The following is a 24,415-nucleotide window of genomic DNA, read 5'->3' on the forward strand; positions in this document are numbered from 1 at the left end:
ACATATTCTACATTTGATAGTGGAATCTGTACTGTTTTGTTCTGAACTGGAAGCTATGTTTTGTACTTTTTATTATTGTTGTAAAAGAAAACAAGAGATGTCTTATATGCTAATGTACTTTGTTAATGAAGTATTTAATTGGGTGTATTACCTTATGATGATTTATGAAGATTCTGGGTACATTCCAAAATCTTATAAAAGATACCTAATAATACTAAGGAATTTTTTGGCTTGTAGTTTTGCGGAGGGCTTGGTCTTCATGCATAAGGGATGTGCTTCAAGTCTTCACTCCCTTCTGCAAGTTCTGTGTTCCCATTCAATCTGTGTTTTTGAAATTCTCTCTAAATATATTCCCCAAGGGTTTCACTTGTCCTCATTGCAGAGCTGCTTCCAAAGGCCCTGCCTAAATTACAAGACAAAGGAAAACAATTGGGTAGAGACAGATACAGGAGTAACAAGCAGCAGTGGCCTTTAATGATTAGCATGGAAATCTGTGAATTAACATATCTGACATCTAGAAGTGGCCATGTTTTCTTTCTGTTGTGCCTAGAAAAACACATACAATGAATTGCAGGTTTTGCAGGAAAAAAAATACTGAAAGGCAATGTAAGGTTGCAAGTAGTTAAGTGGATTGGCTTCCTAACAGAATTGCTGGATGAACAGAACAAGATCCAGCTCTGAGGGCTTCTAACTGTATGGGTTAAGAAAGACTGCATTTAAAATATGTGGAAGTTAAGCAGAAAAATTTAGGTGTAGTCACGTTCTAGGAAATGGGAAGAATGCCCAGACACTGGCAATCTGGGCAATGGAGAAGTTTCCACTGCTGAACAAAAGATGTGGGAGGAAGATTAAAAGTTAAGTTACAGTTCATTTTGCTTGAAGGTGACACCCAGCTATCTACAAAGAAATGTCAGAGACTGAGGTTTTGGTTTAGACAAGAGAGCAGATCTGAAATAGGATCTGTGAGGTGCCGTCATAGACATGAGAGTTTTTTGAGAGCAGTGACGAAGGTGGCTGAAGGCCCAGATTTGTGGTCTAAGACTTGGCAGCAAAAGGGATCAATTAGGGACATCATTATTGCACGTAAGCGGAAGGAAATTTTGTTTGGAGGAGGTCTACGTGGAATTTAAGAGGGGGTATTTAGGATTAAAGGAGAGTGCCTGTGTCAGTGAGTTAATTCTCTCCTCTCCCTAGCGTGGCCTGAAGAAGTTGAATGATGCAAGTGAGGAGGACTGGTGTTCAGAGTGGCAGCCGTGCCTTTCTAGAAGACCAAGGAAGCAAGCTAGCAGAGCCCCGAGTTGGTACAAATAATAGTAAAGGAAGGCAGGAAACAGGAACCTGAAAAAGGTCAAAGGGAAGTGTGATGGCAAAAGGAAAAACTTCTGAAACTTGATGGAGAGGGATAAGAGGACTTGGATAAGGAGTCTGTCTCATGTTCCTTGTGTTTGAGGAGCAGTACTCATGTCATATGCAAATCTAACCACTTGCTAGAAATAAATTCCACTGTCACCTTTGTCTAAAAGAAACCACTCAAGGAATCTGCAATTTGGGTTAATTTTCTGGACAATGAGGGGCAGTATATATATCTCCAGTGTCCTTGTGTGTCATGAATGTTTCTTCCCCAATACTAGGAGAACATGATGGGGTTGTAATATGTGTGGATGTTATAAAATCGTGTATGCTGCAAGACTGGAAGGAAAAGCAACTTTTGTAGTTCACATGTGAAATGTTTTTTAGGCACTGACTCCCAAAGATTTTTTTTCTTCTTTTTTTTTTTTTTTTTAATTAGTGCCTACCTTTTTGTTTCACTGTGTCTCTGAAAGTAGCCTCTGGTTGAAGATTAAACTTGACAAAAGGGTAGAAGTTCAGAATTTCTGCACAGGGTTTTGTTTCTGGATGACACTTACACAAATCTTTATGTGCTTTAACAGTTCTTGTATATCCATCTGCTGAAAATCCAAATGATAATAAGCTGCTTGTCCTTTTGCTGTAGTGACCCAGTGCTCTGCTTTTCAGTGTGAGGGAACAGTTGCTGGTGGCCAGTTTTCTTGACTCCATTCTAATTTTTATTTTCTTTTTTGATCTTGAATCTTACGAAGAAGTTTGAAAGCATTTTTGGTTTTTTGCAATTCAGTTTTTAGAGAGCCTGTTGTGTCACAGCAGATAGGAGAGATGTTAAGTCATTGTCTTGGCAAGTGAAGCTTTAGTAGCTGCTAAGTTCAGAAGGCTCACTACTGGGTGCATAATTAAAGCACATTAAGTTTTGGTTAGTGATTCAGTTATTGAATGTTATATTTGTGGTCTTTTCTGAATGACACTTAGTTCGTGGATGCTTTGAGAGTGTACAGTGTTCCTGCATAAGCAGCTGGAATAGTTAATCACAGTGTTTAAAAAACTTGCACCTGTTTCTAGTTTCAGATTCTAATTATTAGGTCTATTTATGGTTCTTGCTGGCAAAAATAGTCTAATTACAGATTCTTTTAATAATATTGCTTGTTTTGAAGTAGCTACTGCTGTAGTTTCATGGTACTTGAACCTCTGTCTTGAGACTTTAGAGTAAGTTGTTGGGGTGACTAGAAGGAAGAAGCAGCTTTCTGTTAGGTAAGGTTTTTGAAGATGTACTCAGAATACTCTGTTTTAAGAGTTTGCTTATGTTGCCTAGAAGTGGGGTGGGTAGTTGGATAGGGAAACTGTTTGACACGTTTTGGTATATGTGTTTATGCTGGGATTCTTTCCAATCTTATATTTTTAGATTGATCCTTTTGGAGGTCTCTTTTCTTTGAGTATTTGAGTGTAGGGCTATCTATGTGCTTTAAACTGTTGCCGACTCTTTCTTACGCTGGATGGGGAGCTTGTTGGTGTTTGGGTGTGACTTGGTGGTGGGGGGGGTGTCAGCTGCTCACACATTTCCAGTCTTCTCATTCTCTTAACTTTATTCTGTATTTTCACTTAGTTCTTGTTGCTTAAGAACTCAGAAGAAACTTGTGGTGTTGGTATTTAGGGGTGTGCTTTTTCTTCCATTAGGGTCATATACTTGAATATATTTGGTAAAATATGTCTTCAGCTGGAATGTAGAATATGACATTTCTTGTAGCTCATGCTGTCCATCATTGGTAATTGCATAGAGAATATCTGTCTGCAGAAGAAGCACTTGTACTATCTCCTGTAAAATCCCTCAAATACCTGTTGACCTTTCTCTTCATCTTACTGTTTTCTTATGTTTGTCTCAGAATGTCATTTCCTGGAAGACTTGGAGCTGATCATACAGTTAGCGCTAGAATTTTTCATCTCTATTGAGTCGCTGTGTATTTTCTTCAAATATTTACGTATTCTGCTGAGTGACTGAAGGAAAGTAGACTGTCATTCAAACCTCTTTAATGACTCTAATTGGATTATAGTGCTGTAGAAATCAACAGCTTTTATATGTTTATATAGTGGTTCCTGCAGTGTAAACAGACGTGAATTCAAAACTTGTTTTCCAATTTATGGCTGTTTCATGCAGTTTGAATCTAGAAATAGATGAAGTTGCTAGAGTGATGGAGCTTTTATTATTAATGTTGTATGCAGCACCTGGGACTGAAAATTTAAAGGAAAGGTAAAGGCAAAATCTTCATGGCACTTGATCTTGATGGTGCAAAACCATGAAGGTGCACAAAGCACATCACCAGTGACTCATTTTAGTGAGTCAGACTCACTATAACACTCAAACATCATTAATCTTTTTCACACGGGGATTGTGTTTGGGGACATGCATGTTAACCATGGGTTTTACCAAAACCGTTTCTATTTATGAATAAAGCAGACTCATTGTAAACCATCCTCTTCAAATTAGGTTAATGTGCATATACCTCGAACATCTTTTTATTGAGGTCTGAGATACATTGTTACCCTGTTTTCCTAAAATTCCAGGTTTTTCGTGGTTGATGGTTGATCCTTTGCAAAAAGAATTTCAACATCTGTTAACAAAACATTAGTAGATCTAGTCAGAAAGTAAAGGCTGTCACTTGCCTCCAGGAAACTGAGTTTTGAAAATGAGAAACATACCTCTAAAATATATTATCCTCACACTGAAGTATTTTGATTCTTCCTATTTCTCATTCTCTGTAAGCCATCTCTTTGGCTCCTGTACAGCGTGCTGTCTCTTGGTGAGAACATGACTGCGGGGAGTGATGTCTCGTTCTGGTGACCTTGTTCTCATTCTCTCCAGCTGCATCTTACGCAGAGCCCTCTGCTAGCCTTGGAAAAGCTTTCCAGACTACAAATCTATGGTTTCAAATTTTTCAGTTGATAGTAGTTTTCAGCTGCTTTTGTTATTGAATTGAGCACATTGCTGCCACAATAGAATGTGAGTAACTTTTACAGGAATACAGGAAAGTTATTTTCCCCCCATAAATGGGTCATAATAGAAGTAAAAGTTATCCTAAATGGTATTACTTGTATTTTTCACTCTTTAGACTAGCCTTTTGCCACCTTGAAAGTTGTTTCTTTGCTCTACAGTTGAGGGACAGAAGGGCTGTTACTGTTCAACAGTGTTAATGAGCTGGGATTTGATAGTCAAAGTGAGGAGCTAAGTCCTTCATTTTTTATTGTTAGGGAGAAACATGGATGTGATGTGGGTCACATTGAGAAAAGTGGCTGAAGAACTTCAGTTTGAATGCCTTTTAGTCAGTGCATCTGTTAAAACATTGCATTGTATTTCTGGTACTGAAATATCGAAAGGTAATAATGCTACTATAACTTTTAAAAATGCAAACCTAATAGCACTTAAGAAAAATGTAAGGGCTAATAAAACACTCTTCGTGTAACAATATATTTTGCTGAGAGCATTTATGTTGTAGTACTGTGGTTTTCCCCTGCGTGCTATGCACATTGGCCTGTAAACTGGGAAGTTATTTTCTGGATGACATCAAGTGCTGTCAGGCTTTGTCAAATTGAGAAGAAAACATGTGCCTAAAAAAAGTCTCTATTTGAGCTTTTGAGTCCAAGCTAAAGACTGGAGCAAAGAGGTGTATAAATTTTAACTTTAAAATATACTGGATGTTTATGAGAGAGCAGACAGGGCTAGTGCACTGGGGGTTTGAACTGTGCATTTCTGGAACTAAAAGCTTAATTTATTGCACTTTGACTTAAAATCAACTCTCCTTAGGCAGAGGACTGTAACTGTTATAAACCTTGCAGGAAATGGACCAGTCTGGTGGGATTGCTCTGATAGTATTGTATCATAACTCTGTGCAAGTTATTCATTATTAGCTTCATTCTTTGACCTTTCTTTGTAAAGGTGAAGCAGTGCTCTGTAACAGATGTGACATGATCTTGATCTGTGAGATTAATAAAAACAGTTCTATTATACTTGCAAAGCTCAGTAAGATCTGTCCATATCTCCAAATATTCCAACACAGCACCCCAGTGAGTTACTTAAAATTTGTTTGAATCTTTGGAAATGTTACCCGTTTATCATAGACTTTGTCAAATATTTCTAATAACCTTTGTAGGAAAAATATCCCAATTTAAATACATAGATACATTCCTGTATTTGTTGTCAGTGTTTGGTTAACAGTTGTCAATCTCATGTTTATTTTTGTCTGTAAACTTTGGATTGGCTTTTAGTTGCAGTTGGACTAGAGGGTTGCTGTAGGTCCCTTCCAGCTGAACTCTTCTATTCTAATTCTCACATACCAAATGGTGGTTGCTCCTTTTCATTGGTACGTTTTCAGTATAGCGGAAAAAACACATGATATGGGTCAAGTGTCTCAGTTCCTCCTAAAAGCAGTTATGCCAAGCTTGGTATTTCTTATATGGTTTGCTGCTTGCCTTCTTTCCTTTCCATTATCCACTGTCTTCTCCTTAATCCTCTTTGGGGAGAAAGTATTTTTGCCTGGGGGAGGAAACAGGGAGGGAGTGTGTGTTTTGTAACTAGTGCTTGTTTTAAATCCCTACAACTATTTTGGCTCACATTAGTCATTGAGCAACTCTATATTTTAAAGAAGCTTGAAAAGGTTGTGTTATATTGGGAGTCTGATGTGTATCTTTCTGATGCCTTGAAATGTTTTAGGACTGGAATGGGCCATTTTTGTCTGTTGTTAGAATAACCTCTTGTTTAACCCAGGCTTTAAACAGCAGTCTTCGTTTTGTGTGTGAACCTCAGAACTTCTACTAATCATTAAAGATCATGATGGAAAATTGTGCTTAGAAACAAGATGATGTTGGTTTTATTGACAGTGAGTTTCAAAATCATGCTTTACTAAAAGCTCTTACGTTCCTAAATGGCTCTATAATTAACTCTGCATTTAACTTGTGAGGTTTATGGACCGTACTGATTGGAACAATGAGTTCTGAACTGAAGACAAAACATGCTGTGGTGGGGTTTGCAGCCCTTGCAGCTTACACCTCATTATTAATAAAAGTACTGGCTGTGATTTTTTTTTTTTTTTTTTTCCAGTAGTTACTTCAATCTTGAAGTTCTGTACTATGTATTTATTGTACAGAAGGCGAGGAAGAGCCCTTCTGATTTTTTTTTTTTTTTTTTTTTTTAAACTGAATGATTGCTCGATATGCCTCTGCACGTGTCCTCTAGTTGAAGTACAGATGTAGGGCTTTTCCTCTCTAAATCCTTGAGTAGGCAAGCAAAGGTGCTGAGACGTAATCTAGAAAACCCTTCTGATACATTTTTCTACAATAGTGTTGTGGATGTGTGCGCTGTTCTTTTGGGGTTCATGGCAAAAATAGTGTAGAATTGTGTACTAACACAATTCAGTAAACTTGCCTGAATCATTAGAATTACTTAGAGTAAACTAACTTGGGATGTGGCTTCTGCTGTGAAGCTGCAGTTTGTTTATGAGCAATGTGTTTTTAGTAATGAGATGCTGACTAGCATTTGTGTCTCTAGAGAAGAAGAGGAACGTCTGAGAAATAAGATCCGAGCAGATCATGAAAAGGCTCTGGAAGAGGCTAAGGAGAAATTGAAGAAATCGCGTGATGAGATTCAAGCTGAGATTCAGACAGAAAAGAACAAAGTAGTGCAAGAGTTGAAAAAGAAAGACAGCAAGCCACTGCCCCCTGTTCCTTTACCAAATCTTATAGGGATAAACAGTGGAGAACCAGCAGACCTGGATATCCGAGAGAAGAGGAACAAAATTAAAGAGGTAAAGATGATGATGATGTGGTCCTACCCATTCTTGTATCTGATAGCAGTTATTTATATGGCATTGCTGTTATGATTTATGTTAAAAGAAAAACAGGACTACAAATCTTTTTAATAAAAACCAGTAAGTGAAAAGTGCACATCAAGTATTAATGAACATTGCATTTTTTTTCCTGGTGTTGGGGTGTTAATATTTCACTGGATAACAACTTAAAAATGATTTTAGGAATTTCTTCAACTTAGTGATACAGGTTCAAAGTGAGTTTGTCATTAACACATGGAACAGCAACAAGTGCATCTTTAAAGCAGAGCCTGACTTTGTCAGGTTCCCTTCAAAGAATGGCATATGTTAGTGTGTCACAAGATATTTTTAAATGTTTAAAAAATAGATTGAAAAGATAGGGGGAAAAAAATGACCTGCAGCTAAAATTTGCAAATTACCAAATTATCATATGCTTTTCAAATTAGGTTTTAAATGGGTCTAAAAAACCTAGGAGTTCATTTAAGTAGATTGTCTCATTTACCTGTAAAACAGTCAAAATAAGATTTTGGCCTAGACTTTTGGTTCTGTGGCAGCTTATGCTATGGGAATTGCTGTTTCTGGTCTTAACCTTTCTGCTCCTGGTTGGCCATGAGATTCATTGCCCTCTTTTGCCCTGGCAATGCCAATTATCACCAGGCATTTTTCTGAGTCTGTAGTTCTAACTAGTATGGCAGAAATGTTGTACAGCCTTCTTTTTCTTTCCTGCAATCTCATTAGTTTTATGTCTAAAAATTGGGTTAGCAAGCAGGAATGGTTCAGGGTAGAGGTAGACAAGCACAGGCTCTGTAATTAAAGAACATCAAGGACCACAGCACTTAGTAGTTACATCAGCTAAATCTTCTCTTAAATTATAATCTGAGTTTAATTAGCTCAGAAATCCAAACAAAAAAAAGTCAGTCATACACCTGTCCTTGTAATAGGGAGGAGTTGCAGCTGGAGTATGTACCATGCTGTGGGTAGATCACCCAAACTGGAATTTTACATTGAATATTAATGATGACTAGATGAAATCCACTCTTATCAAATAATGAACAACTGCTTATGATACATGAGTGATACAGCATGGAGCTGTACCACTATTTGAATCTCTCCAGTAGCAAATCTTTTCCTGGAAGGTGTGCCTATTCTGTTAGTGACTACTGCAGAAGCACTTTTGCCTGAGAAGTTGTGTGTAGAATACTGGACCCCCTTGACCCTGCTTGGTTAGGACTGTTTCCCAAAGGACAGCATTGGTTTGTGGATTTCAGAAGGTTCTGGTGCTTTTCAAAACTGTGTCCTCAAACATTTTCAGTGAGAATATACAGAGAATCTTGCTTTTCAAAATGTCTTCTGTAGGGTGGAGATGAACAGTGAATGGTATGGTCATGTAGTTGTCAGCACTTCTAATTTTAACTACAGATGACTGTATTTAAATACCTTTGAGTGTGCCACTGATGGATTTAATGGGTAGAATAAAACTGAGTTGACAAAGTAATGTGACAGTACTGAGTGCAGCTAACAATGAAGAACTAGCTGAAAGAAATAATCAACTAAAGTTCCTATAGATCAAGCCTGAAATTGGAGGGAGGGTTGAAAATTAGTATTTGCATTTCTGAGGTTGTTTGGTCAGAATGTAGACTGAGATGAGATGAGAAGCTATAGGTTAATACAGAATGGCAATTTTCTTGGTGGCATGAATAAGTAGTAAAGTTTGGACAATTCTTGCTGATCTAAATGTGAAGGTGCAGTAATTTGTGAGTAAGGAATCCAGGGTAGTTTGTGAGTAAGGATCACCAGGTAGTAGCTCTGGTGATCCTTAGCTACAGTTACCACAAATCTCATGCTGTAAAAGGCTTACTCCTTTTTTTTGGTGATCAGCCTATGTGTGAGTCACACTGACAAGCTGGTTTTTTATTGCATAACTTGTTGATGACTCCTATTGTGGTTTCTGAAGTGTAGCTTTTCATAGCCAGACCGAAGATTTTATGGTACTATGTATTAGGTGGGTAAGTCCTTCAGTTAAGATAATCATATCTTTGTACTGAGCAGTCTTCAGCAGTGTGACCACTGTGCTTGAACAGTCCAGGACCATACTAGCATGACTGAAATGTCTTTGTTGTGTGAATTGCCTTCATTGAGTCAGTCTTGTTAGTACTATAGCTACCAAGTGGTCTTGGGAATTTTTAATTTCTTTGATGCAGGACAGCAGATTATCACTTCTACAGCTAGATGCGTGAAAGCGTAGCATACAGGAGTGGAAAGTCTGCTAGTGAGAATGGACAAATGATAATGCTGAAGAACCCGTTGTTGGTACATTGTCATTTTTGTTTGGCCTCTGGGTCTACTTCTGGATTTTGGCATCTGCTACGTTGCAATGAATATAATGTGGCTGAGATAAAACATATATCGACAGTGTCAGATGAATAACATTTTGCCTGAATCCTGTTCTTGACAGCATCAGATGTATTACAGAAGGCTGCAGTGATTCCAGAGATGCAAAGTGCGTTTTGAAATGCGCTATAATCATTGCTGAGGTCTTCTCGCAGTTTGGTGTAACCAGTGTAGACAAATAGTCTTCGTAGATGAGAGAGATACTTGGCAAAGAAAGAACAAGTTCCGGGAGACAATATCTCTAACATAGGTCTACACCTAGCTTGTGTAGCATTTCTGACATGCAAGACATTATGGCTGCCTGGATTGAGACCAAAAAAATAGCACAGGGAAGCTCCCAGCTCTTTGGAGGCTGCATATGTGGCTTCAGAATTCCAGGTGGTCCTGAGAAGCCATTTGGCTCATGCCTTGGTTTACTTTGAAGTGTCCTGATGCATATTTGAGGAACTTCACTCTCACAGAACAGCTTTAGACTGCTTAAATTCACAAAATTAATTAATTTATACAGCCTATTTCACCTAATACCAAATGGTGAAAAACTATGTAGAATCAGGCTGACTGTTGGGGACAGTTTGTAACATGCACACGGCTCTCTACAATTGGGAGAAAGACTGGAAAGCTTTCAAATGCAATCTCAGTTCTATCATTTTTACAGAAAATTTACTACTATTTTTTCCTTCCAAAGAACAACTTGGTGAAGTCTTTTTTAACAGATCCTTGTATAAAAAGTGGTTTTGCAGTACTTAAATATTTTAAAAATACGTATTTTGATTTTTTTAAAAAAGTGCATATAAAAGTAAAAAAAGTTGTGTAATGCTCTTAAGAGAGCTTTATAAAGCATTTGAAAGCTTTATATAATAGGAATGTTTACAGAGCACAGAGAGGGAGTCTTCATAAGGTCATGGAATAAACCAGGAGCAGAACCTACATCTCTTGTTTTTGTTTCAGTGTGTCTTTTGGTTGTGCTGTTTATATTTAGTGTTACATTGTATTCTCAATTGTAACTAATTCACAGAATTGTATATATTGTCTATATTCTTCTAACAAGCTGTTATTTCAGTTATTTCAGTAAGGACCATTTAGAAGTTGGCTGGTTATTTTAGATGCATAGTAACAACTTTGAGAAGTAAAGGTTTTCCACCTGCTTACTGTACATCCAGTAATGCTTACTGCTTTCCACCTGCTTTGTAGCACTTCTCTAGTATATTAGCTTGCTGTTCTGGCTTTTAAAAAATGCTATGGTTTTTAATTAACTGGTATTTTAAGAATAAACGCATCTGAAAATTATTCTTGCTGTTACACTTTAGCTTTGGATTAATATTTTAGTGATTTTTTTTTTTTTTTTCATACTAAGTAAAAGATGAGAAAATGGTTTTATAAGAGGGTAGATGTAACTTGTATAATTTCCAGAAAAGAAATTAAGAACAAAACTCTTCTTTTGGAAGTCATTGGCTTCCTTTCCAAGTTAAATTAGATATAAATTGCATGAGCACTTGGAATTTTCGGCACTTAATTTCCATTATTATGTCCTTTAAATTGTGTTCAGAGTATTAATTTTTTCTGCAGTTTAAGTGTAATCATTACATAGTGCTCTTTTTTTTTAACAAGTTTTGTTTCCTTGATAAATTACATTTTACCCAGTCAAATAAGGAAAACTTTATAATTCTTTTCACCCTACTCAGGCTTCAGGTTTTCTTTCATTTCAGCTTAAGGTTTCACAGTATTGTCTTACTGCCAGCATTCATTTTGGATATGTGTTAAAAAGTGTATTTCACCCAATAATGGTACTAATCCCATGCAGGATATTCTATGTATACCTTGTTTTAAACATTGAATTGAGTTCTTGGATTGTTAAAGTGTTTGCTCTGAGAAGTGCTGAAATCATGAATATGTAACTTTTGCACGTCAGTATGTGTTGTATTACATAGAATATCAGTTTTGCATACATACTGACTACACAGCCCTGGGGGTGATTGTCAGGGACCCGGGGGCCTGGGTAGTGGTCTCCTTCATCCTTCCAGTAAGGGGAAAGGGTGCGAGGATGAGGGTGCTGGCAACGCGCATCAGCAGTTGGTTGTGGAGCTGGTGTTGGCAACAGGGTTTTGGGTTCTGTAACCGTGAGACCCTCTTTGCAGGGTCTGCCTGGGAGAGATGGGACCTACCTCGCTAAGGCAGGACAAAGGCATCTTTGCCAGCAGGATGGCTGACCTTGTCGGGAGGGCTTTGAGCTAGGAACGATGAGGGAGGGAGAGAGTAACTAGCAGCCCTGTGAGGGAGCGACTGACAGGGTGGATGAGCAAAGGACCCGCAGTGGTGTGACAGAAAGGGATCACAAAATCAACGTAACAGGGCTTAAGCAGGGTCACCTCTTGCGTTTGCATAGAAGCAAGGAAGTGCTTACCAGCCAGCATTATGGAGAAATCCCCAAAACCATTTCTGGGAAATCAGCATGCCAGGGTACCTCTCTGAAGTGCACATACAATCATGTGTGCAGCATGAGGAATAAACACGATGAGTCGGAGAACTGTGTGCAGTTGCAGGGCTGTGATCTTGTTGGGAGATGTCGAGATGGATGGAGATGCGGTGGGATGACTTGGATGACTGGAGTGTTGCAGTGGAGGGATACGGACTCTTTAAGAAGAACAGGCCAGGAAAATGAGGGGGTGAAGTTGCCTTTTATGTGAGAGAGCAGCTGGAGAGCCTGGAGCTCTGCCTGGGGATGGATGGTGAACCAACTGAGAGCTTATGGATAAGGATTAAAGAGAAGACTGGTGTGGGTGACATTGTAGTGTGTGTCGGCTATAGGCCGCCTAACCAGGAATAACAAGCGGATGAGGCGGTCTACAGACAGATTGGAGCAGTGTCGTGTTTGTGGTCTTCATGGGGAACTTCAACCAACTCAGTATCTGCTGGAGGCACAGCAGGGCATAAGCAATTCAAGAGCTTTCTGGAGTGCATTGATGACAACTTACTCCTCCAAGTGATAGTGCAGTCAATGAGAAATGCTCTGCTAAACTTCATATTCACAAAAGAGGGGTTTGTTGGGGATGTGAAGTTCAAAGGCAGCCTTGGCTGTAGGCACCATGAGGAAGTGGAGGTTAGGATCCTGAAAGGAGGGAGAAGGGCAAAAAGCAAGCTCACAACCCTGCCTCTTCAAGGATCTGCTTGGTAGAGTCCCCTTGGCATAAGGCCTTGGAGGGAAGAGGGGCCCTAGAAAGCTGGTTAATATTGAAGGATGACTTCACCAAGCTCAAGAGTGGTCCATTCCAATGAGCAGAAGTCAGGCAAAAATGCCAGGAGCTCTTTCAAAACTAGACACAGAAAGGAAGCACAAAGAAGGTGGAAACAGGGACAGTTAACCTGGGAGGAATACAGAGATACTGTCTGAGCTTGCAGAGATGGGGTTAGGAAAGCCAAAGCCCAGCTGCAAGTGAATCTGGCAAGGGATGTCAAAGGCAATGTGAAGGGCTTCTATAAGTACACAGGTGACAAAAGGAAGATTAAAGAATGTGGGCCAGCTGCTGAATGAAGTAGGAGACCTGGTGACAGAGGATGTGGGAGAAGCTGAGGTTCTTTTTTGCCTCAGTCTGCATTGATAAGACTGGCCTTCAGGAATCCCAGGCCCTCGTGACCACTGAGAAAGTCTGGAGCAAGAAAGGCGTACCCTTGGTGGATGGGGATCAAGTGAAGGAATACTTAAGCAAACTATACATACTTAAGTCTATGGGCCATGATGGAACGTACCCAGGAGTGCTGAGAGAGCTGGCTGGTGTCATTGTGAGACCTCTTGATAATCTTTGAGTGATTGTGGTGATTTGGAGAAGTGCCCAAAGACTGGAGGAAAGCAAATGTCCTTCCTATCTTCAAGAAGGAGGACCCAGGGAACTACAGGCTGGTCAGGCTTACCTCCATCCCTAGGAAGGTGATGGAGCAGCAAATCCTGGAAACTATTCCCAGGCCCACGAATGACAAGAAGGTGATGGGGCGTAGCCAGCATGGATTGATGAAGGGGAAGTCATGGCTGGCCTGCTTGATAAACTTGTACAGTGAGGCTTTTTTGCCTCAGTCTGCACTGATAAGACTGGCCTTCAGGAGGCTTAGTAGATGAGGGGCGAGCAGTGGATATTGTCTGCCTAGACTTTGGTAAGGCTTTTGGCACTGTCTCCCATAAAAATCCTCACAGGGAAGCTGATGAAGTATGAGCTGGATAAACAGACAGTGGGTTGAAAACTGGCTGAATGGCTGGGCCCAGAGGGTGCTGATCAGTTACTTAAAGTCTGTTTGGAGGCCAGTAACTAGTGGTGTACCCCAGGGATCAATACTGGGTCTGATCCTGTTCAATGTCTTCATTAATGATCTGGACGATGAGGCAGAGTGTGCCTTTAGCAAGTTTGCTGATGACAAAACTGGGAGGAGTGGCTAATATGGCAGAGCATCGTCCTGCCACCCAGAGGGACCTCGACAGGCTTGAGAAATGGGCTGACAGGAACATCATGCAGTTCAGTGAGGGCAAGCCCTTCACCTGGGGAGGAACAACCTCATGCACCAATATATGCTGGAGGTCAACCATCTGGAAAGCAACTTTGCAGAAAAGGACTTGGGAGTCCTGGTGGATACCAAGCTGAACAGGAGCCAGCAGTGTGCTCTTGCAGCACAGAAGGCTAATTGTATCCTGGGCTGCATTAGACAAAGTATTGCCAGGAGGTTGAGGGAGGTGATCCTTCCCCTCTGCTCAACGCCGGTGCGGCCACACTTGGAGTGCTGTATCCAGTTCTGGGCTCCCCACTACAAGAGAGAGATGGACATACTGGAGAGACTCCAACAAAGGGCCACAAAGATGATGAAGGGACTGGAGCATCTCTCCTCTGAGGAAACGTTGAGTGAGCTGGCACTGTCCTGGAGAAGAGAAGGCTCAGGGAGATCTTACCAATGTATATAAATACCTGAAGGGAGGGTGCAAAGAGGACAGAGCCAGGCTCTTTCAGTGGTGCCCAGTGACGGGACAAGAGACAATGGGCACAAGACGAAACACAAGAGGCTCCCTCTGAACATTGGAAACCGTGTTTACTGTGAAGCTGACCAAGCACTGGAGCTGGTTGTCCAGATGGGTTGTGGAGTCTCCCTCCTTGGAGATATTCATCGGATGACTGGACATGGACCTGGGCAGCCTGCTCCATGTTACTGTGCTTGAGCAGGGAGGTTGGACCAGATGACCTTCAGAGGTCCCTTCCAACCTCAACCATTCTGTGATAGGATGATGTTTGTTGGCTAAGCCTGTCAGCTGGAAGAAAGCTTCTCCAGAGTGTTACACAGGTGCATGTAGTAAACTTAAGAGTGATATAGTTTTTATGTTCTAGGTTTCAAAGATAGACTGGAAAATCTGAGTTCTCTGGAGCTTTTGTTCTACTACTTGTTCTGTATTTGTTGTGATACCCAGTCGTGTAATTAGGCAGTGCTAATTTTGCATAGACTTTTTAAATTCAGCTCAAAGGCAGTGTGGTGTTAACACAAATAAGCTAGAGTTGTGAAGTGACTGAAGCTGCTGGCCGTAGCATGCTTGCTTCTTGTGCAGTTTAAAAGCTGTTATGTTTAATGAGATGGGATAGCAAGGAGATATCTTATTGCTTCCTGATAAGCCGTTTTCAACACGGCAAAATTTTGGTTCTGTTCCTGCTTGTCACAGCTTCCTGATAAAAAGAAAAAGTGGAGAAAGACATTTAAGCAAAAGTTGTTGTGAAATGAGGATCCAGGGAGCATAGGGGCCACAGTTAAAGATCAGTTGCTACATCGGACACCTGCAGAATGAGTTGCTGTTAAATTTGGATCCTCCAAGTGAGGAACAAGGTCCTGGCTGGGAAGCTAGGAATGTTCTGACTTGACTTCTGCCAGTGAACTTACTGTGGCCTTCAGCAAAACTTTCAGTGTATCCTCTTTTAAAATGTGACTTGTAGTATGTTGCCTCTTAGAAGGGGAGGTAGGAAGATAATTTATTTAATATTAGTGGAGGCAATTTTGGAAATACTTTTAGAACTGTGCCAAGAGGAGAAGTGATTAAAATGTATTTTCATTGTGGTCTCTGAATGATGCTCAAGAGGCTGCTAATAATGCTGTTTTATAAGCAGCAAAACTAATGGTTTCCTATGAATTTTTGACCTACATCCCCTTATACCACCCTCCGCTCCTCATGCACACATTGCTGTGAATGCCCTCTTATCTTCCTATCTGACTGTGTGAATTGCAATGTGTTCTGTGCCTGGTGTAGAGCTACCTGCATGCTAAATGCTGCCCCTCTGAATGAATAAAGGGTTGGATTATTGGATTATAACTGCCTTCCTCTCAGTTGGGGTACTAATTTGTGTCTGTCTACCTTCTCTAGCCACAGGCATCTTTTTCTTTATACCCCGCCCCTGCACAAAAAGTAGAGGTCTCAGTTATCTGGTTCATCCCAACTCTGCAAAACCAGGTTTGAAATGAGAGAACAGATTCAAAGGCTACTGCAAATGTATGTGGCAAATGGCAGATGTACAGACAGCAAGATTGCATAAGCCTAATTCTCTTAAGAAATCAGGTTAAAAATAGTAAGTAAGTGTCCTTTTACCTGGGTTCTATTTTGTGTGCTTATTGAGAAAAGAGCTGTGCAGAAGAAAGAAATACTTAGCCATGTAGAGGTCTTTTCATGCTGTGTAACTCATCTTTTCATAGTTACTATTCATACAACTTCCACTGCTAATCTCGTTTTTTTTTTTTTTTTTGTAATTGCAGTGTTTCTGATCTAGCCAAATAGGCTGCCTTCTGTGACGGGGGGACTTTTTTCAGCGTTTAAAACCAATTTAGAACAATTTCATTCTTGCTGATGCTTTTATACTCTTTTTTGTTTTCTTGATCAAACTTACTTGGACTTCTAGTTGCTTAGAACATCAGTTTTTAATCATAGAATCCCAGGTTGGAAGGGACCTTGAGGATCATCTGGTCCAACCTTTCTTGGCAAAAGCACGGTCTAGACAAGATGGCCCAGCACCCTGTCCAGCTGAATCTTAAAAGTGTCCAATGCTGGGGAATCCACCACTTCCCTGGGGAGATTATTCCAATGGCTGATTGTTCTCATTTTGAGAAATTTTCCTTTTGTGTCCAATCAGAATCTCCCCGGGAGTAACTTGTACCCATTACCCCTCATCTTTTCCATGGGGCTCCTTGTAAAAACGGAATCTTCAGCTGCTTTGTAGCCATCCTTTAAATACTGGAACATAGTGATAAGGTCTCCCCAAAGCCTTCTTTTCTCAAGGCTGAACGAACCCAGTTCTCTCAGCCTTTCCTCATGTGGCAGGCTTCCCAGTCCTTTTGATCATCTTTGTGGCTCTTCTCTGGACTCTTTCCAGCCTGTCTGCATCTTTTTGTGTAGCGGGGACCAAAACTGAACACAGTATTCCAGGTGTGACCTGACAAGCGCTGAGTAGAGTGGGATAATGACTTCTTTATCTTTGCCAGCGATGCAACCCAGCATCCTGTTGGCTTGCTTTGCTGCAGCAGCATGCTCTTCACTTGTATCGAGCTGCTTGTCCACCAGGACCCCCAGGTCCCTTTCCACAGAGCTGCTCCCCAACTGGGTAAATCCCACCCTGTGCTGCACTCCTGGATTATGTTTTCCCAGGTGAAAGACCTTACCCTTGTCCTTGTTGAACTTCATGAGGTTCTTGTTAGCCCACTCTTCCAGTCTATCCATGTCTTCCTGCAGGGTGGCTCTCCCTTCCAAAGTGTCCCCTTCCCCACTCAGTTTGGTATCATCGGCAAACTTCATGAGGGTACACTTGATCCCATCATCTAGATCACTTATGAAGATATTAAACAGCATTGGGCTCAATATCGATACCTGGGGGACCCCACTTGTGACAGGTTGCCAGTTTGAAAAGGAAAGGGAATTTGGTAATACATGTCTCGTGTTAAGAGTTTTGCATTGTGCTTTGTAGCTCGCTGCTCCTGGCTTTGATCCCAATGAAAATGAAGCACAAGAAGTATTATGACCTATCTTTTTTCAGTATTTAAGATAATACTTCCTGGAGTTTGTGTGATTGTATAAAATAGAGATATATACACATTTGTTTGTATAGATACAAACACACTTTTATATACACACATACACTTACATATAAAATGTGTGTGTGTATATAAAAATGTGTTTGTATCTATACATACGTATACATACACATTTTTTATTAAGTGGTTTTGTTTGCATGCTATTTGGATTCTCTGTTCTGGATTCTCAAATGTAATTCAGCATGTTGAGAGCAACTAAGTTGGCTTTAAATTAGTTTCACTGCACTTTTTTAATGCTTATCTTATTTTTACCGAATGAGCACAATCTCTGTAAAGTAAGGATGGACTCTTTTTGATCAAGCCTGTTGGTAAACTAATTTTCAATGGATGTATTAGAATGAAAATTGTGCAATTAGCACTTTGGTAGTACAGACCAGGGAAGTTAGGAATGGCCCTGCAGAAAGTTGTGTCCGAGCATGTTGGGATGATTGTGTAAAGAACTCATTTTACATTTGTAAATCTTTAATTTATGCCTATGAGAAGCTTTGTAGCTTGGTGTATTTATTTTGCTCAATCAGAAGGATGAAAATAAAGCTCCTAGTGTGGATGGTGCAGTATTTCAGCTGCACATCCCAGATAGCTTGCTTTGGTTGGTAACTTAAAATGTACTACTAATGAGGAATGCAAGTTTGTGTCTGAGGATATTTAAAAATGAATCAATTTATTCAAGCTGTAGCAATTACAGAATTCTCCAGCACTCATGCATTACTGGAAACATGTTAAAAATTCAAGGTCTTCATTATTAAAGATATCTTTTTTCCAGACCATTGTGAGAAGAACCTGTCTTTCAGCAATGAAGTAGCACATTTGCAGTATTTAAAATTCATAAATGCAAAATAAAATCAAGAGAACAAGGAATTCTTTCACTTCCCTGATATAATCAGCCAAACAAAAATGGGCAAAAGCCCAGGTAAATTACTTCAGAAGTGGATGAATCAAAAGGCTCCATGATATCTGACTGACCTTGCTGCTTTTTTTTTTTTTTTAAATTTGTATTTTATGTGCCATTTATTCCCATTCTACAGAAATGGTGGTAGCAAAAATCATGAATTATGGCTAGATGGAAGAGCGGTCTATATTAAATTATACAAGATCTGTTATACAAGTGACAATGTGTGGTTTTGCAGCTATGGAGACTTTGATTGGAAAGCAAGACCACCATCTTAAATATAGTAAAAATTCTACTACTTGTTAGTCATCTTTGCATTATTTCTGCTGTAGTCCCCTCTGTTTCCCAGAGCAACTCCATAGAATGTATGCCAGTGTGTTCTTTAACATAGAGTTTTCCTGATGATGTTACATCTCAGAATCATTGATATTAATGATATAATTGATATACAATGTGAGCTGCTTGTAGTTGATGAGTAACCTCTTATGGTGTGTTCCATTAAGTCATAGACAATCTGCGTATAATACTGTAATACCTGAAACTTGCAACAGTTTATTCTGACACAGTTTGCTCTGAGATTTGGATTCTTGATTTTCATTGCTGGCATCTATCCTTGCTTTCTGCTTTGTTACCAGAGGGCTAGAAGGTGGCTAATAAGATGTCAATTTTTGAAAGGGATTCAAGGGGAGATCAAAGAACTGCAGATCCCTATGCCTGATGAATGAACTGCAGATTAACAAAAACTAGAACAGGGAATAGGTTTTTTTGAGCACACAGATGTGTAAGATTTCCGGGTATATTTTTAATGATGTCAAGATGCGCAAAGCTATAGAAGAACCCTGAAAGAGTCAGCAAGCATGTGAACAAGGGAGACACAGTTATATACATAATTTTAAAAAAATTTTTGGCAAGATTCATCACTGACAGCTGTTGAACTAAGCAGCCATGGGATGGAGGATTGTGTCTGTTTGCTTGGAGAAATTGATTAGAAGGCAGGAAATGGAGAGTACAAATAAATGGTACTGGAGGCCATGGAGGCTATGCACTGGGGATCCATGCTCTAAATTATACAAATAAATTATTTGGAGCTTGAAAATGGATGAATGGTGGTATGATCAACTTTGCTGCCAACATGGAGATTTGGAGTAGAAAACTGAGGCCAGACTGAAGAGTTGCAGAAAAATCTTACGGGACTGAGTTGATTATCTCCCCTTTTATTTCTCAGCTAAATGTAAAATGATGCATATGGGGGCTGGAGCGGGAGAAAGTCCAACTTCATGCTTAATATGAAAAGGTGTGAGGTGACTTACTGCCACTTGAGAATGAGAGCTTGTGTTTATAATAGTTCCTTGGAAATGTCACTGTAGTGCTCAATAGCAGACAAAAAGCAAATATTCAGTATTTTAGGAAAGGAGAACAAAACAGGCAAGGTTCTTATGGTAGCGTGTGGAGCTAAGGTACATCTGCATCTTGCATGCTTCATCTATTTCTAGTCTCTCAGCTTCAAAAAGGATACAGTAAAACTGGCAGAGGTGCAGGGATAAGCTGATGAAGGTGATTAGATTGATGCCTGAAAAGGCAAGACTGGAAGAAAGGAACTGCTTTCTGCTGGCTGATGTGCAGTCCTGGTTGTTTACAAAGATGATCTGGGAGGTTGTAGCTTTCTGAGCGCCACAGGACCAGTCAAACCCATGAATACCAGTTTCTCTTGATACCATGAGGACACGCAAGGTCAAAAATACTGATTCATCATCTTGGAAAAAAAGCATTTGGCTTTCTTGTACAAATTTGAGCAGTCAGTTCACTGCTGTAAGCTCTCCAAGTTTAGGCTCTTTACATCTACTGTTCCAGTTCTCACCAGTCTGATGTATTTTCTGTCCCCTTAGTTCCATCAGGCATCTTAGACTTAAAGTATTTCATGCCAACAAAAAAGGACAAGCTTCCTCTTTTGCATACATTTGATAAACATTTTAGCTTTGTTTCAGCAATGGATTTGTTACCAGATTCATCAGTAAAAGAAAACCCATCTTTCTGTGTGTTAGGAACATGTTCCAAACAGACTTTTTCAGCGGCAGTGTTCAGAAATGCATGAGAGGCATAGACCGATGCCTAAAATAATTTCTCTTAGGCAGAGATTTGTAGCTCTTGGAGAATAAAATAATCTGTATGAGTTTGCTAAGTTTCTTCAAATATCTTAGTTTCTCAAAAATCTAAGTATTTATACAAGGAAATGATAATTCTTTAATTTAACCTCCAAAAAGTATTCTCTGCTGACAGTGGGAAAGAGGTTATTAATTTTTAATCTGCCAATTGAGCAGTAATCTTGTCTAGCAAGTCCTTGGTTAATTTTAAAACAGAATTTGAAGGTGGTTTATATAAATCTCTTGAAATCATACCCTTAACCAGAATATGTTCCTTTGAAAGCAAAACCTGTTTGCTCTCTCTGTTATGCACATTCCTGATGGAATGGCAAGAAGAGGATAGTTTTCTCATTTCTAAGCACAATGAGTAAATACTACAATTTGCCAGTAAATTGTTTCCTTTGTTTATTTCTCAGGACTCTTATTTTCTGTTTGCTAGGTGTCTGCCCTTTTTTTGAGGAGTGGAATGGGGCTTTTGAGCCAATCTGTGGTTTGAATTATTGCTTCTAACATACTGCTGTAGTGATAGAACTCCCTTACAAAAGTCTTTTCAATCACTGTAACCTCCTTTTACTGTTACAATTATGATTTTGTCAAAAGACATCGTTACCACTCTGTTGTTATAAAAACCTGATTTCCCTGTGACTATAGAGGATCAGATCCCACGAACATGTTCTAAAGTCAGTAAAAGCATCTAGATAACGGTGTACCTACAAAAGCAGTTTTATTTGACATGCCCTGCTTCTTGCCATTCTGGTGCTCTCGCAGCAGAGTCCAAATTCGTCTTTTTGTAAGAATTATCAAGCTGTACATGCAACAGCATCTTGCTGGCTGTCGTGTATGGTGCATCCCATAATAACCATATTCGAGAGTGGTATTCAGTGGACTTATACCCTATGAAATATTTTGCCTTCAAAAGCAAAATCTGGCATTAATAGTGTCAGTAAAAAGTCCATCACTAAAACCATTTGTTCTCCGGTGGACAGATTGCAAGATCTTTATATGATATGCCATCAAGCCCCAAGCACTTACCTTGACAAACTGCTATCAGGTATGGAAATGTCAGCTATGGAAATCCACACCTTGCCTTGTTCACAGTTACTGATGCATGCTTGGACCAGCTTGTTATTTTCATTCTACTGAGCTTAAGATGCCTCTGTCATGGCTTCTTTAAGGGTTGGAGGTGGTTTTTTGCAAGTATTTTTACCTTCTTTCTATTATCATTAGTGCTGATGTTCCAGTCTGTGTCTGAGACTTCTCTCTCCTCTTAAAGGCAAGTTTTTTTCGAAGAAAAGCCTATCTATACCTGCAGCTATTCTTCAGCATTTCCAGCTTTCACTATGCAGATGCTCTCTGGCATAACCATAGAGGTAATCTTGTTTTTCAGATCAGGAGTTCACGTTGCTTGTACTTCCTGAGCCAAAGTGACATCCTCTGTTACATTTTCCACTGGTAGAGGCATCTGTCTTCTCCTGTCTCTCAAAAACTTCTGTGTACACAACTGCTCCCAATAGTATAGATGTTATATCTATAGTATATTATGCTACCGGTACTGGCAGTAACAGAAATCTCCATGTTGTTATAAGATCTCTTGGCATATCATCCTTACAAAACCTAATATTGTGTACAAGAGCTGTGGGGTTTCTCACTTGCATGTAATGTGCAGTTATCTGCTAACATGATATCGTGAAGTCTGCTCACTTTGTGGTAGAGGAGAGTAATGAGCTGTGTGCCAGAGTAATGTTCAGTGTTCGTCTGGAAAAAATCAGTTGACTAGTTAGTGTAATGAAGTCAAAAGATTCTCGGGGAGTTATAACACCATATTCTTTGTACATTGTTTAGGGGAGGCAGAGGGGACAGGACAGACACATTTGTGTTTAACAAAGTAGCTTAATCTCCTCAAAATATGATTTCCTATGTCAGAACCTTAGATGACGCAGTCAACTGCGTCTTAGTCTCTTGTGTTTGACAGAGTTTCTGGTCTCAGCAGTGTATTCTGAAGTTACTTCTGCATTAATTCATAAATCTGGTGAAATCGACTCCTTTACAGTTTCTATCTTAATGAAATTTTATCCTAGGATAAATTTTGTCTTATGATCTTATGGCTATAGAAACATCTTATATTGTGATGTATTCTGTTTTAGCCCTTCGTAATTTCCATAATTTTCTTGGGTTTCCTCAGAACTAAATAGTCTGTAAGAAAATCTGTACCTTCCCCCCAGAAGCATAGCAAATTGGGACAGTGAAATATTGTACAATTAACATTCTGCCTTGAGGAAACAAGTTATTCTTCTTTTGGACTTAGCTAGTTTTGATCTATACAGGTATTTGCCTACACTTTGAGATTTTTACAAAGCTAAAATGTCAATGGTCATTTGATTCTCCTTCATGAAATATTTATTTGATGCGTCCAAAGGTCTCAGAAGCCCAGTTTCCTTTATGTGGAAGCAAGCTGGTTAGATCTGCCGTGTCATGGTCACCTTGTTTAGACATCCGTCTGTTATCAAACTTACAGAGAGCTCACTGCTCAGTAATTCTTTTGTTTCATCATCTAGTGCCTTCTAAATCTATAGGTCTGTGTTTTCCTAAGTAGAGTTTTTAGGACTTAAAGGTGGACTGGCAAGCTGTGAGTTAGAGCAGGACACTTCATGGATGCCTTGACTGTCCCGGTCTGACTGGAGAAAGCCTTAAGTAGCCCAGTCTGATCCCATAACTGGTCCTGCTTTGAGCAGGAGCTTGACCTAGAGACATCCTGAGCTCCCTTCCTGCCTGAACGGTGCTGTGATTCTCGATTCTATGATCTTATGTTAATGAACAATTTTTTAATAAAAATTTGTAGGTTGATTCTGGGTAACGTTAGTAAGAGATCTCAGAGAAACTTCTATACTGCCTGTGATCAGGCTTTTATTGCGTTTGTCATGCTGTAGTTTTCTCGCCTGTCAAGAAAGGATCACTTTACCTGAGTCATCTTGAGGTTTGGTCAATTTGATTAAGTGCTTTGTAAACACTAAGGAGTATGTGAGTGCTAATGAAATGGCTTTTCTCTCCTCTTTTAGTATAATATTTGCATCCTCTTTTTCTTACATTACAGGTTCATGACACTAAAAGAAACGATACAGTATTATTGCCTAATCAGGTGTCAGAATCTTTTAGTGCAAATACCAAAAGCAACATGTGAGCTGACTTTGAATGACAAGCGGTAGGAGTGGGACCTCTGGCATCTTGAGAGGGACATCTGTGCCCAGGTTGATGTCAGTTTAACACAGGAGTGCTTCCCAGCTTCTGGGCCTGTGCGTATACCTTTGCTGTGGTTCAAATTTATTGTCTGGGCATGAGTTAACGGAGCTATGGGAAATTTGGAGGGAGTTTACGTTCAAAGGAATTACAGCGGTGTAGGTTAGACAGGGATCTCTTGATGGTTGTAGGGAGACAAGGACTTTGTTTTTCATGTCTCAGCAGACAGTTTAGATGCGGTTTGAAAGAGTTGGGATTACCGGATGCCGACTTCCACTAAATCCTGAACTCAGTAAGAGAAGAGAGCCGCTTCTACGTGAGGTAGCGCTGGTAAGGCAACTGGCTGCACCTCACTCTTTAGCCAGCATCTGCTTGTTCCTTCCCGTTTTCTATGAGTATGGTGACTCTCTGATTAAAATAAGAAAACTACAGTCTTGTAAATCATAGTGAAAACTTTACTTGCCCTGCTATAAGTTTCTTAAAGGGTTAGTGTTGGTCTGTTAGTT

General features: G+C 39.8%; 1 protein-coding gene across 2 annotated transcripts in view; it reads left to right on the forward strand.

Annotated features, from left to right (window-relative positions):
• MAN1A2 (mannosidase alpha class 1A member 2) overlaps window positions 1–24,415 on the forward strand; it is a 145,747-nt gene that overhangs the window by 23,296 nt on the left and 98,036 nt on the right. For both annotated transcript variants that reach the window (XM_030020214.2, XM_030020215.2), the window contains exon 2: window positions 6,887–7,142. In XM_030020214.2, coding sequence (XP_029876074.1) covers window positions 6,887–7,142 — 256 coding nt within the window. The remainder of the gene's footprint in view (window positions 1–6,886; window positions 7,143–24,415) is intronic.

The sequence above is a fragment of the Aquila chrysaetos genome, chromosome 7 (genome assembly GCF_900496995.4).
Source record: "Aquila chrysaetos chrysaetos chromosome 7, bAquChr1.4, whole genome shotgun sequence".
Lineage (NCBI taxonomy): Eukaryota > Metazoa > Chordata > Aves > Accipitriformes > Accipitridae > Aquila > Aquila chrysaetos.